Source organism: Myotis myotis, unplaced genomic scaffold (genome assembly GCF_014108235.1).
Source record: "Myotis myotis isolate mMyoMyo1 unplaced genomic scaffold, mMyoMyo1.p scaffold_m19_p_13, whole genome shotgun sequence".
NCBI lineage: Eukaryota > Metazoa > Chordata > Mammalia > Chiroptera > Vespertilionidae > Myotis > Myotis myotis.
The window spans coordinates 55,295,652-55,309,107 of record NW_023416317.1 but is presented as its reverse complement, the minus strand read 5'-3'; the positions used below and the strand labels follow the sequence as shown (position 1 = coordinate 55,309,107).

The window sequence follows — 13,456 nt, the reverse complement described above, 5'->3', positions numbered from 1 at the left end:
AGCAGCAAGAGAAAGAAACTCAGTTACCTACAAGGGAACACCCATACGACTGTCAGCTGATTTCTCAACAGAAACTTTGCAGGCCAGAAGGGAGTGGCAAGAAATATTCAAAGTGATGAATACCAAGAACCTACAACCAAGATTACTTTATCCAGCAAAGCTATCATTCAGAAGTAAAGGCCAGATAAAGACCTTCACAGATAAGAAAAAGCTAAAGGAGTTCATCACCACCAAACCAGTATTATATGAAATGCTGAAAGGTATCCTTTAAGAAGAGGAAGAAGAAGAAAAAGGTAAAGATACAAATTATGAACAACAAATACACATCTATCAACAAGTGAATCTAAAATTCAAGTGAATAAATAATCTGATGAACAGTAAAAAAAAAATAAATAAAAATAAATAAAAAAAGTCAGCAGAGCCAGAGAGGGACCCGAGAGACTAGAAACACAACAGCGACACAAGCAGGGCCTGGCCCGGGCCTTGATGGGACAGACACGCAATAAGAGTTCTGTTGTGTTTCCTTATCCCATCAACACGCATCACAGACGAAGACAAGCCGGGCCTGTGGTCAGGGAGGAAGCAGAGGCTGGGACTCGGGTCCCCAGCCCCTAGACCTGGGCTGCGTGCTGTCACCTGCCCCCACCTCTTCACGGGGCAAGAATTCAGCGCTCTGTCAGGACGTGCTAAGGAACGCAGCGCCGAGAGTCACAGAGGAACAGTCCAAGTTCTCACTCTCGGTCACTGCGTTGAGCTGTAAGCATCACCCTAACCCAGTGGTCGGCAAACTGTGGCTCGCGAGCCACATGCGGCTCTTTGGCCCCTTGAGTGTGGCTCTTCCACAAAATACCATGTGTGGGCGCACATGTACAGTGGGATTGAAACTTCGTGGCCCATGCGCAGAAGTCGGTATTTTGTGGAAGAGCCACACTCAAGGGGCCAAAGATCCGCATGTGGCTCGCGAGCCGCAGTTTGCCTACCACTGCCCTAACCCTCTGCCCTTATCGGCCCACACGGAAGACAGACGCACAGCCTTTCTAAGTAGACGAAGTTTAAGCAGGAACAACAGAAAGTAGAATCCAGTGACCCAGAGAAAGAACCCTCATCCAGACTCAACCAGGGCCTTTTCTTGGAATTTTTAAAGATTAAAGCAACAGAGACCAATCTCGCTCTCTGGTTAAAGCTATAAAATTATAAGTTTCAGGAGCTACTGGCAGCCAGCCGGCAGATAGAAAGTGACAGTTTGCAGTTGGACAGAAAGTAGCAAGTGCGTGCTGCCATTTCTTACAGCACAAAATTTCCAGACAAATTAAAATGATCGTTTCCAAACAAAATAAGAGAAGGGACCACCAACAGACCCTCTAAATTCTATAGGGTATTCAGATAGATAGATAGATAGATTTTTTTAATTGATTTCCGAGAGGAAGAGGGAGAGAGAGATAGAAACATCAATGATAGGAATCGTTCAGCTGCCTCCTGCACACCCCCTACTGGGGATCGAGCCTGCCACCCTGGCATGTGCCTTTGACCGGAATCGAACCCGGGACCCTTCAGTCCACAGGCTGATGCTCTATCCACTGAGCCAATCAACTAGGGCTCTATAGGGTGTTCTTGAAGCAGGAAGATAATTATCCCAGATAAAAGGTCTAGTGAATACTAATTTGTAAGTCAGTAAAAAAAAAAAGTGACCATATGAAACAAAATCATACCTAATATTCAAGTTTAAATAAAAAATGTAAAAAGCACTAGCATTATGAACACCGAGAGCATATACCGAGAAAGGTGAAGGGAACTGAAATGTTCTAAGGTCCTTGTAGAACAGCAGAAAATAATGATAGTCATTATTAGCTTTAGGCTTCATCCAGTGCGCACAATGAAACGTGGGGTGCCGGCTACGATACAAATATGAAGTATAACCCTCAGCCTAATAAAAAAGAAAAATGGAATGGAGAACAACCACAACACACCTTCAGTGAAACTTAAAGAAGGTAAGAAAGGAAGAAATTGAAGTAAAGAGAAAAACAAGTAAGACTATATACCCGAAACCATCATTCTAATTAATAGCCGCAGATGGTTGGAATCGTCTTTAAAATCTGGCTGTGTGCAGTTTATGAGAGACACGTCTAAAACTTAAGGACGGATCGTTTGAAAAAAGTTCTATCAAATACTAACTGAAGCAGTGCTGGGGCGGGTACATTCATAACAGAAAAGACAGGCTTCGAGACATAAAACAGGTTAAAATGTTCCCTACATCATGATAAAACGTTCAGTTCACCAGGAGGTTAAAACAGTTCCACACGGTTAGCCTTTCCCCGAGTGACCTCCATAAACTGAACACACACACACACAGAAAGGACCTTGTAGACGACAAGATAACGCTGCAAGTCCACCTTCCTAACAGGAGTTTTTAAACCTTTAAAGAATTGTTTCCGGGCAGTACAATGCCCTTTTCCCCTGGGACACGTCCTACGAGACGTCCATGTATTATATTACCACCCCCATGACGCGGGCGGCCCAGCTCCATCACTGCAAACGCTGTCTTTCAACAACTGAAGCGTCAAACTGACCAAAACCAAACAAACCCACGCCCACTAGGACACGCAGCAGGCCGGAAACCCACCTTCCCGCAAACCCAGCAGGGCAGGTGTAGGAGCTGGTCACGTGAGAGGCCACAAAACAAGACTTTCCGGTTTTAAAGGACTGATACTGATCCTGGGATCTGACCAGCACAAAACCCAGGCATCAAACGCTTTCTAAAAGGAGAGAACGCGGAACTCCCCCCCTGCCCCGGCCCCCGCACAGCGGAAACCAGAGAACACCCCTAGGTGACACACAGGTTTTAGAAATGATCGTGGATGAGAGAAAACATTCGGAGGTCAGTAACAAAACCACGAAACGTCACGCTGTGTGGGCCCAATGACAGCACCCCTCCCAGCAAGCAGGTCAAACCCTCGGCCCACGGGCCGCATGCCTCGTTTATTTGGCCTGTGTTAGCCTTTGAGTTTGACATGCTTGCCTTAGCGGGAACGGATAGCGAGAGGCCCACGAGATAGAGGAGAAGGCTCACACCTGATCCCCCGACGTCAGAGCCTAAAGGAAGAGCAGGGCGAATCCCAGGCAGAGGAGGAAGAAAGGGCAGAAATTAAGGGACTTCAACAGCAACCACGAGAGAATCGATAAAGCCAAGATGTGTTTCTCTGAAGACCAACGACACGGAAAAACATGTCAAGGAACTATTTATTCTTTATTTAATGCACAACTAAGTATTCCCAGGAATAGCATCACGGTAGTCCTGTTGATACTGTAACCATCGCCAGAATCAGTGGCTAAAGCAACACAACTCCATTCTCTGGATGGCACGAAGCCTACAACCAAGGCAGGGCCTCATTCCTTCCGGACGCCTGTCCCGGCTCCTGGTCTCCTGGGCTCCCGGCTGCATCGCTCCCACCTGTTGCTCCCATCCCCTTGCCTCCCGCCTCCCGCCCGTGAGGACCTGCGATTGCATCATCGGACACATCTGCAAATCCCAGACAGGCTGGCCTCCAGGCCCTTCACTCTGTCACACCTGTGACGTGCCTTTTGCCAAATAAGGGAACATGTGCACAGGTGCTGGGAATTACAGTGGACATCATGGGGGTGGGGGGCCTTCCTAAACCCAACGCAGGAACCAAACCAAACCAGACACTTCAGGGACTAACAAAAAAGCAGAGGATACGATAGGTTCGAAGCCTCAGATGACACAAGTGAACGTCTAGAAAAATGCAACTGACAAAACCAACCGGAGAAAACAGATGTGGGAGCGGTGAGCGGCGGTTAACCTGGCCATGAAGAACGCGCCCGGCGAGCCGCTGACTCACTGGGCAGCCGAACGTCAGGGAACATGACAGCAACAGACAATCCAGGTCCAGCCACCACCCCCGCCGAGGGCAGCAAAGCAGGGCACCGCAGGGCTCCAGCTCAGAGCACAGCAAACCCTGACGCAGAGCAGCACAAGGACACGCAGCGGCAGATGCGCGGAGAGAGGAAGGGACGGAGCTGGACACAGGCCCTGCTGCTGAGGGTGCCCCGCCCTGCACCCAGCTGAGGGTGCCCCGGCCTGCACCCAGCCGCAGGGCCAGGATGGCTCGAGCCCACAAAACCCACCTGCAGCGGAGCTAGCTCACGCAGGCTGTGGCCAGAATCAAGTCCCTACGAGCTCACCACCTCACCAACCAACCCGACACACCCACCCCCTCCAGCGATATCTGCTCACTCCCGGCAACCTGATGACCCTCGCTGACGCATGCCAGGGCCTAAACGCCTGCGGGTGAAGAAGCCTTACGTTCACGCTGCCGCTTCAGCACGCTCCCTAACTGCGTCTTCTCTAAACTGCTATTGAGATGAATTCAAATTACTTGGGCACAGTGACCTGATGGAGGAGATGGCCACAGCCCTGGCCCGTGTCCTCAATGGTCAGAGCGCCGGCCCGAGCACCAAAGGGTCTCGGGTTTGATCCCCAGCCAAGGGCTTGTACCTGGGTTGCAGGTTCCCTCCCCACCATCCCATCCCTCCCGCCCCAGGTGGGGCCCGTGCAGGAGGCAACCAGTCGATGTATCTCTCTCATATCAATGTCTCTCTCCTCTCTCTCCCTCCTTCCCTCCCTTCCACTCTCTCTGAAAAGCAATGGAAAAAATATCCTCATGTGAGGATTTAAGAGAGAGAGGGAAGAAAGGAGAGGGAGAGGGAGGGGGAGAGGAGAGAGGAGGGAGGGGGGGAGGGGAGGGGGGAGGGCAACAATGACCATCAAAAAACAACATGTCTTCTCCGAGAATAATCCTCCAAGTGGTTCTCATGCGTCCCTCCTCATAGGACTGCAAAGCCCTCCTGGCAGCCCCGCTGCTCCCGTCCAGGTAGGTGACCGTGTGAGCAGCCGGGCAGCAACCCCAGGGCCTCTGAGCCCGTCTCAGAGCCTGCCAAGGACATACTTTCCACGCAGTCGCTCAGATGCCAACGCAGAAACATGCAAAACGGTGGAAAACAAGCCAAAGGGGAAGTTTATATCCTCCTAAATCTACCCCACATTTCAAATCATATTAGAGCTGGCCTGGCCGGCGTGGCTCTGTGGTTGAGTGTTGACCTATGAGCCAAGAGGTCACCATTCGATTCCGGGTCAGGGCATGTGCCCGGGTTGTGGGCTCCATCCCCAGTAGGGGGCGTGCAGGAGGCAGCTGATCAACGATTCTCTCTCATCATTGATGTTTCTTTCTCTCTCTCCTTCTCCCTTCCTTTCTGAAATCAATAAAAAAAAAATATTTTAAAGAGAAAGCATTGTTTTAAGGTAAAAGAGAAAAAAGCTAAAATCGTGAAAATAAAATGGAGAGAGAAAATGTATGGGCTGTGGCTGACATGGGCGTGCAGAACCCAAGCCACGCTCACAGTCAGCGGTCAGCTGCAAACAGCTGCACGCCGCACCTCTGCACGGCCTCGGCCGGGGATGACACAGGTAGACAAGGACGCCAACGAGGGCTTGAATGTGTGTCCTGGAACAGCGAAACCCGAACCCCACCTCGCACTAGAAACGGTACCCCAGCTCCACCCAACCTGGTAACATTTCAGCCATTGCCATAGCGAGGGGCCACTGCAGAGGTTCTCAGAGCGTAAGTGACTGATGGGAGATGAAGGTTTTACATCATCCACAGACGGACCATCACTCGGGGCCAAATCCGTGTGCAGGGGCTGAGGGACCGAGGGATGGAGGGACCGAGGGATGCAGGTGAGGGAAGGAGCCACAGCTGGGCTCGGGAGTCAGGAGTCAGGGCTGAGGGACCAGAGAGGGAGGAGGTGCCGGCCCCTTGATCACACGTTCAGCTTTCAAAGGAACAAGAGTCTAGAGCAGGGATGGCGAACCTATGACACGCGTATCAGAGGTGACACACGAACTCATTTTTTTGGTTGATTTTTCTTTGTTAAATGGCATTTAAATATATAAAATAAATATCAAAAATATAAGTCTTTGTTTTACTATGGTTGCAAATATCAAAAAATTTCTATATGTGACACGGCACCAGAGTTAAGTTAGGGTTTTTCAAAATGCTGACACGCCGAGCTCAAAAGGTTCGCCATCACTGGTCTAGAACCTTGTTGCTCCAACACCCGGATTCCAGACAAGCAGCAGCTTTTCAGATGCCTCTCCTTGTCTCCACACCAACCTCCAGGTCACCAACAAGCCCTCGCGCCCCACCGGGTGGTCTGCGCCCCAGGGCGGCCGGGAAATAACAGGACTGTCCTGCTTTGCTCTCTGTCAGCTTTCCACACTCGCTGCTGACATCTGACAATAAGGCGATGCTAACGTCAACCAAAAAAGACAGGAAAGTTCCGGCTCGCACAGACCCGTGCCGGACGGCGGGACCCTCCTGGCCCTGACTCGGACCAAGGGCAGCCTTCCCTGGGGCGTCCATTACCCTGCGTAATCTTTAATTGAATGCCCTGTTCCTCCAGGTTCCTGTACTAGAGCACCTAATTTTAGAAAACCGATTAGCTGGTTCTTCCTAACTGTATGTTATTGTAGCTAAGGTCAAATTTTTCACTGAAACTATGGCAACAAAACCCCAGTATTTTCTGTCGACAAGACTGAAGCCAAGGCCGAGAGAGAGAGAGAGAGAGAGAGAGAGAGAGAGAGAGAGAGAGAGAGAGAGAGAGAGAGAGAGAGGCACGGCACTGCGTGACTAACCGGATGTGGGCCCTTCACCTGAAAGTCCGAGCTTCCGGGAATGTGGAGGGGGGAGGGGGACCTCAGCCTCGGAAATCTGCCAGCGGGACTCCCTGAGAGCCTAGGGATCGAGTCTCATCCCTGATAACATTTTTAGACACGTATAATTTTAGCACAAAACACCCAGAAGTTTCAGAAGCACTCAGATTGGAACTCACATGGACCCAGAAAATTTCCAGGTGAAAAAAGGAACTTGTAAATCTCGCCGAGGGAAGAATTGCCCAACTTATTCTCCCTCGATCACTGCAGCGGCTCGAACGGGAGCGCTTCTGCCCTGACCTCAAAGGAACGCAGGTGGAGCCTCTGATGGGACGGGTCTCCTGCCCACACCTGTGGCCGCCTGCGCACACCTCCCCAAACCAGTGCCGGTGGCGCAGGCCCAGCCTTTGCTTCTCCGGGAGCCGTGCGGCCTCCGCCCCGGAGAGAGGTGCCTCCCCCTGGCCACGGCCCCCGAGGAAGTAGCCACTGGACGTGCCTCCTCCTGGGAGCTCAACCCCCGTCCTCAAGGCCACGCTGGGAAGGCAGCCTTATGCCAGCACCAGGCCAGGGCGCAGACTAAAACCTGGTCCCTCCAGATGCTGCAAAATCTATATAAACAGAAGACAGGGTGATACATGCTGCACTGGACGTTGCCAGGCAGACAGTTAGCGTGTATCTCCAGCATGTTACAGACATTTGCACCTGTGACAACGTGTCCCAGAATGCCACATCGGGGGTAACAGAGGAGGAAACCGATTAAGGAACCCAGTAGCTCAGTAAAGGGACACTGCAGGCCCAGCCCCCTCCCAAGGGCAGGCTGGAGCAGATCTGAAAGGGAAGGTTGCCGATGTCAGACTGTCTGGGTTCGAATCCTGACTCTGGCGCTTCCCTGTAACCTTGGACCCAACACTCAACCTCTCATGGTCAGTTTTTCCACCCATAAAAGGAGGGTAAGCCTTCTGCACACTGCAGCTGCCTTGCGGGTGGCGATGGGGGTGAAAAATTAACATAAAGGAAACGATACAAGTTAAATCGATTAAATTAACTCATGTATGTGAGCACCATGCAAGGTAGTCACTGTTACCTGCACTTACGGAAAACAGGTTAGGATTAATTCCACAGGGTGATGGGACAAAAACAATTGTTTTAAATCTATGGACCAAACGCAGCCGCCTCCAGGACAGTGCAGGGACGCCAGGGTACGTCCCAGCCCCAATTTCCACACGGATTTGCTCTTGGACCCCGGACACTTCCTACGTCTCATCTCCCCGTCTGTGAAGAAAGGACGCGTTCTCATACGCTCAAGTGACTCAACCCGACCTCATCAGAGCTGCAGGGGCGATCAGAGAAGCCTGGAGCTCCTCCCAGGAGGAAAATGACTCCAGGACCCCTGCTCACCTCCGCCCCCATCCCCATCAGCCTTGCCCTTGTGAAGGAAGCCACGGGGGCAATGCTGAGACTCCATCAGATGACAGCGCCAATGCCTTTGTGGCACTAAAGGCAGCCTCTGCCTCCAGAGCTGAAATCTGTTCTCTGTTAGCACATGAGCTGTTACAGGTTAAAGGACACCAAGCGGGGTCTGGGGTCTCCACTCCATGGGTGACTCGGTGTCCAACAAGGAAGCTGTCCGGACACCGAGGGCATCGGCTGCCCCTGCCCATGCCCGTGCCCAGCACGCCCAGCGTCGCAGACATGCACCTCGAAGCTCCGGGCACGCGGGCAGAGAGCCAGCGAGGGGCGAGGAGCGCGTGGGACGCCAGCAGTCAAGCCTCGGGCACCATCCCCGCGGCGCTGTGAGCCGCTGTGAGCATCCCTGCCTCGGGGACTGATGTAAATTACAGAGTGTTCCCTCCCAGCAGAGTCTGTCAGTGGGAGACAGCTAAGCTGGTAAACCTGAAATGAGGGTTATTTAAAACCTACTAATCTTTTTATTAAATTCGAGAGGATTTTCTGAACACAGTACAGGTTGCAGGAGACTTCCCCACAGGGCGCACAGCGGCCCACACACACCTCCAGTCCCCGAGGCCCCTGCTGGACACGCACCTAAACAGGCTGTATTTCCGCCTTATTTCTCCAGACGGCAGAAGCCCAGCCCTGCTGCCCCGCCCCCCCCCCCACCCCCCCAAAGGCCCTTCACAACTTAGAACCAAAATCACACAAAAAATGTGAAGTTAGCCCCTTACCCCCGTTGCATGTGAGTATTTAAAACTAAATGAGATATGAATTCATTCCTTGCATGCTTTGCCTACAGAAGAACAAAAAAAAGAACGTTGCTTAGCAACAATTAAGACAAAGTGCGGTGAAGACAGCTGAGCCAGGGAGCCGGCGAGGGCCACCCTAGTCCACAGGACCTTTGCCACCCAGTATCCTGGCTGTGTCCCCATCTGGCCCCGAGCAAGGCCTGGCTGGTCCCACGCATGCGTCTTATCGTGACAGAGAAGGCCTGTAGCCCAAAGACACAGGAGCCTGCCCGGGGGGCTGGGGCTCCCGGAGGCCAAGGCCCCGTGCGCCAGGCTTTCTGTGACATGGACACCGGCCGTCTCCAGCCCCAGCACACAGTTCCAAGCTGCAAGGGGTGTTGGGAAGTCATTTTACCTGAGCTGCACTTATCCGACGGGGCCACTGAGGCCTGGAGAGGGGAAATAACTCTCCTGCTCCCCCCCCCCCACCCCCACCCCCCGGGCTCAGGGCCTCGGGTGGCAGACGCTGGCTGGACGCTGGCTCTCATGTCAGACGGTGCCCCTACCCGTCTCGGTTTTCCTGCACCTGCCTCAGCCTGACTCCACGCCGACGGTGACCAGGGAAGCGGGGCGACACTGAAATACTCTCACTCGGTTAGAAAGAGGCCCTTCTTCTTCGAGTCCCCCCACAAAGCTGCCGCGTCGCCAAGAGCACAGAGGGGCCGGAGGTCCGTGGAGGGATGCTGGTCACTCTGAGGCGAGACGCTGGCCTGCAGAATGGGGCACGATGCCTACCCCTCGCGGGTGGGGGACGTGGGTAAAGAGAGAAAAGCCATACATGCTCTGCACAAAGTAAATGCTTTATTCATGCTGCCTCCTGTTATTCGGGATGTGGGTCTGTGTCTCCACAGAGCCCTAAGACTCTTGAAAGCAAGGGGACCGTGGTTACCGCCTCGGGCCGTCCCCGCCCCATCACGAGGCCGCGGCTGGGGGGCAGAGCAGGGCCTCGAAGCCTCCTGAGCTGCACATGCATTTTCACATTCGCTTCCTGATTGCTGTGCGGGGAACCAAGCTGATTGGGGAGAAAGAAGAAACTTATCTAGAACACGCTCCACCTCTTCCCAGTTCACAGAGACCCCTGACCGCATCACAGCACCCCTTCCTCCTCACCGCACCCCCCCCCTCCCCCCGGAGACTCTGAGTTTCCCTCAAACAGCTGCTCTCCTGAACGAAGACCTTCCCACAGGCTGAAACCTCTCTGACGCGGGGACATGGATATGGCAGCTCCTGGGACAAGAGGAAGAATTAGGGGCCAAGGTCAGCCCCTTGAACCGAAGGAAGACGATCAAGATCCAGAAGAGGGGACCACACGTAGGCAGCATGAGCCACACGAGCCCCAGTCCTGTCGCTGCTCCACAGCCCTGAGGTCAGGGTGAAACAGCAGGGGCCAGCGGCCGGCGTGGCTCAGGGGTTGAGCATCGACCTATGAACCAGGAGGTCACGGTTCGATTCCTGGTCAAGGGCACACACCCGGGTTGCAGGTTTGATCCCCGGTGTGGGGCGTGCAGGAGGCAGCTGATCGATGATTCTTTCTCATCATTGATATTTCTATCGCTCACTCTCTCCCCCTTCCTCTCTGAGGTCAATGAAGACATTTTTTAAAAAGAAAAGTAAAGAAAGCAGCAGGGTCCTGGGACCAGGAAGGGGACTGGCTGCAGGGCTCCCTCTTCCCTTCGCAGAAGATGTCACTGTGGGGGGAGGGGCAGGAGAGGGGACGGGGGGGGGGGGGGGGGAGGGGGGGGAAGATCCCACAGAGAAAGGAATTCACTAACCACAGAGTTTCTATTCCTGGTTTCGACCAGATGTCTGCCTTCCCTGCTCTTTCAGGACTTGGGCAAAGCCAACACCAATCAGGGAGGAGAGAGACCCTGCCTCACCTTCCGTAGGCCGGGGACCCCGAAAGTGCCACCGCAACCCCAGGACTCAGGGACCCGAATCCTTCCGCGCCTCCACGCTTCTCCTCCCCCCGAGACAGAAACACTCGGAGTTGCATCGGTGACGCAGAAGCCTTGGCGGACGAGAAGCAGGCGTGCGGCCAATCCCTTCTTCTGCACATGCAGTGAGGGGCGGGCGACACAGCCAAGGGAATTGCAAAAAATAAAAATAAAAGCAATTCCTTAGAAATGTGCTTTTACCAGAAACAAGCAACTGCATCTATTAGGAAAACTAACAGCTATCCCGGTCACTGGGCAAGTCTCATGGACCAAGCACTCTGGCTCTTGACCTGTACTGCCTGCAACCTGTTCCCTCTATAGGGAAGGGGCTGCTCTCTCCAGCTTACAGGCGAGGAAAGAACCTCAGAGAAATTAAGTCATCCCTCGCGTCACCGGTCTGTGTATGGAAACAGTGGGCCTCCAACAGAGGCGCCCGGGGCCCAGGGGCACACCCCCACCCAGGAAAGCATCTAAAGTCAAAAAGAGAAACGACACACAGTTATTCCCATATCGCTAAGCAGTCACATGCAGCTCCTTGCCCGAGGGCTACCAGGCTCCGTACCAGGGCCTGGAAACAAAGGAGAAGAACAGCCAGGCATACTGAGCCCTCACCAGGGGCCAGCCTCCCATTTCACAGATGAGAAAACCAAGGGTCAGGGAGGCTGGGCAATAAGTCATGTGTCACACGGCTAAGACTGAGTGGGACTCGGACCGGACCCCAGGAAGCCTGGTCCTGGGGCCGAGGTTATCGAGCGAATGGGGAGCAGGTGTTAGGAGGGGCCTGCAAAAGTCCACACCCAGGTCGGAGCCCCAGGGAGCTTTGCGTGAACAGGCCTCTGGCTCCCATTTTCCTAAACACAGGCCGCGAGGGCCCCCAATCCAGTTTAGGAAATAACTTGTCAAGAAAAGGAGGGACGCAGCAGCACACCCCAAAGACGGCAGGCGGCTCCCCAGCGGCCCGCACACAGGCGCCCTGGGCCACCCAGATCACACTCCCTGGGGTGGGACTCAGGCCCGGCAGCTCTGAAAGTCACGGGCGATGCCTCACCCTCCGCCAGCTGTGGGACCCCGGACAGGCTGCCTGACTCCGCCGGGGCGGATTCCTGTCCCCTCACAAGGTGGACAGCGGCTCCGTGCGCTAACCATGGCTCCGAGGCCACCGGTCTCAGCCTGTTTTAGGTAAACTGAGGCACGCCTGCTCCTCAGAGCGGGGGGAGCTCTGTGGCTGGCAGGACTAGGAGCGGCAGCTCCACTCTCTCACTTCCACTGCGTTCGGGACCGAACGGGCTCTGGGCGAAGACATGGAGGAGGCTGGAGACAGCGGAGGGCCCTGTCACCCGGCCTGTCACTCCTTCTCTGTTCCAGCCAGCCCCCAGGGGCGGACGTGCCGATGGCCTCGTGCCCGCGGACGCAGCCAACACCAGCCTCTCTGCCCCTGAACGCCTGCTTCCTGTTTTATCCGAATTTCTTTAGCTTCGACTCAAAAACGTCAGTTTCTAAGTCACCTCACAGGAACGTCTAGTGCAAATGACATCATGTGCAAACGGAAAGGGGCGCGCCCTGTGGGACTGAGGCCACTCGTCAGGCACCGAGCCCGCCCACCCCTCCACCCTGAGCCACTCGGGAAGCCTTGAAAAGCTGGTGCTGGGGTACCCACCCTCCGTCACTGACTAGGCTGCAGCCGGACCCCAGCACCTGCCCGACGTCGCTCCCCGATCAAAACCTCGCAGCCAGAGCCGAGCCTCCACGACCACCGCGAAGACAGACGCGATGTTTTCTACCAGCTACGGCACCAGCTCTCTCACCCTCGTGGGACGAGTGAAGCCGCCTCCCGAGGACACCAGATCAGGAGGCCTGGGGGAGAGCCGGCGCCGGCAGGGCGCCCGCCTGTCCCTCCAGAACCCCGCATCCAGGTTGGGGGTCGAAGGGCACCGGAGCCCCCCACCCCCACCCCCTCCGGCAGCAAGGTCTGCCCCAGTCACACGCTTCCTGTGGCCAATAGGGAGCAGCCGCCTGGTGGGGACAGCCGCACGCAGGTGAGGGCTCAGCCTGGACCGGCGCCCTCCCATGGGCACGCAGGGCGGGTGGAGGCCTGGCCACCCCACCCTGACCCTGGCTTCCTCAGGCACACTCAAGAGGTCCAGAGGCTCCGGATGGAAACCCGACTTTTAAAAATATACGTAAGTAAATAAACCCCCAACTGCTTTAAAAAACACACACACCGCGGCCGCTTCATGAATTTTCCAGGGAGGTGGCCGCCTTACCTCTGAACTTCTTGGGCGGATTGTTTAGGTCTCCAGTTTCCGGCTGCACAACACAGCGATCGTCGACCAGCCTGCAAAACAAAAGAAAAGGTAAATGCTACATCAAGGCAAGTCTAAGAAAATAAAACCCTAAGCGCTCTGCAAAAATCAAACAGCCACGCCCACCGGTGTGGCTCTGTGGTTAAGTGTCCACCTAGGAACCAGGAGGTCACGGTTCAATTCCTGGTCAGGGCGCACGCCCGGGTTGTGGGCTCGGTCCCCAGGAGGGGGCGTGCAGGAGGCAGCCGATCC

General features: G+C 54.6%; 1 protein-coding gene across 7 annotated transcripts in view; it reads right to left on the bottom strand.

Annotated features, from left to right (window-relative positions):
• Positions 1 to 13,456, bottom strand: part of ITPR1 (inositol 1,4,5-trisphosphate receptor type 1) — a 171,257-nt gene that overhangs the window by 137,741 nt on the left and 20,060 nt on the right. For all 7 annotated transcript variants that reach the window (XM_036333366.1, XM_036333367.1, XM_036333371.1 and 4 more), the window contains exon 4: positions 13,166 to 13,236. In XM_036333366.1, the coding sequence (XP_036189259.1) occupies positions 13,166 to 13,236 (71 nt within the window). The remainder of the gene's footprint in view (positions 1 to 13,165; positions 13,237 to 13,456) is intronic.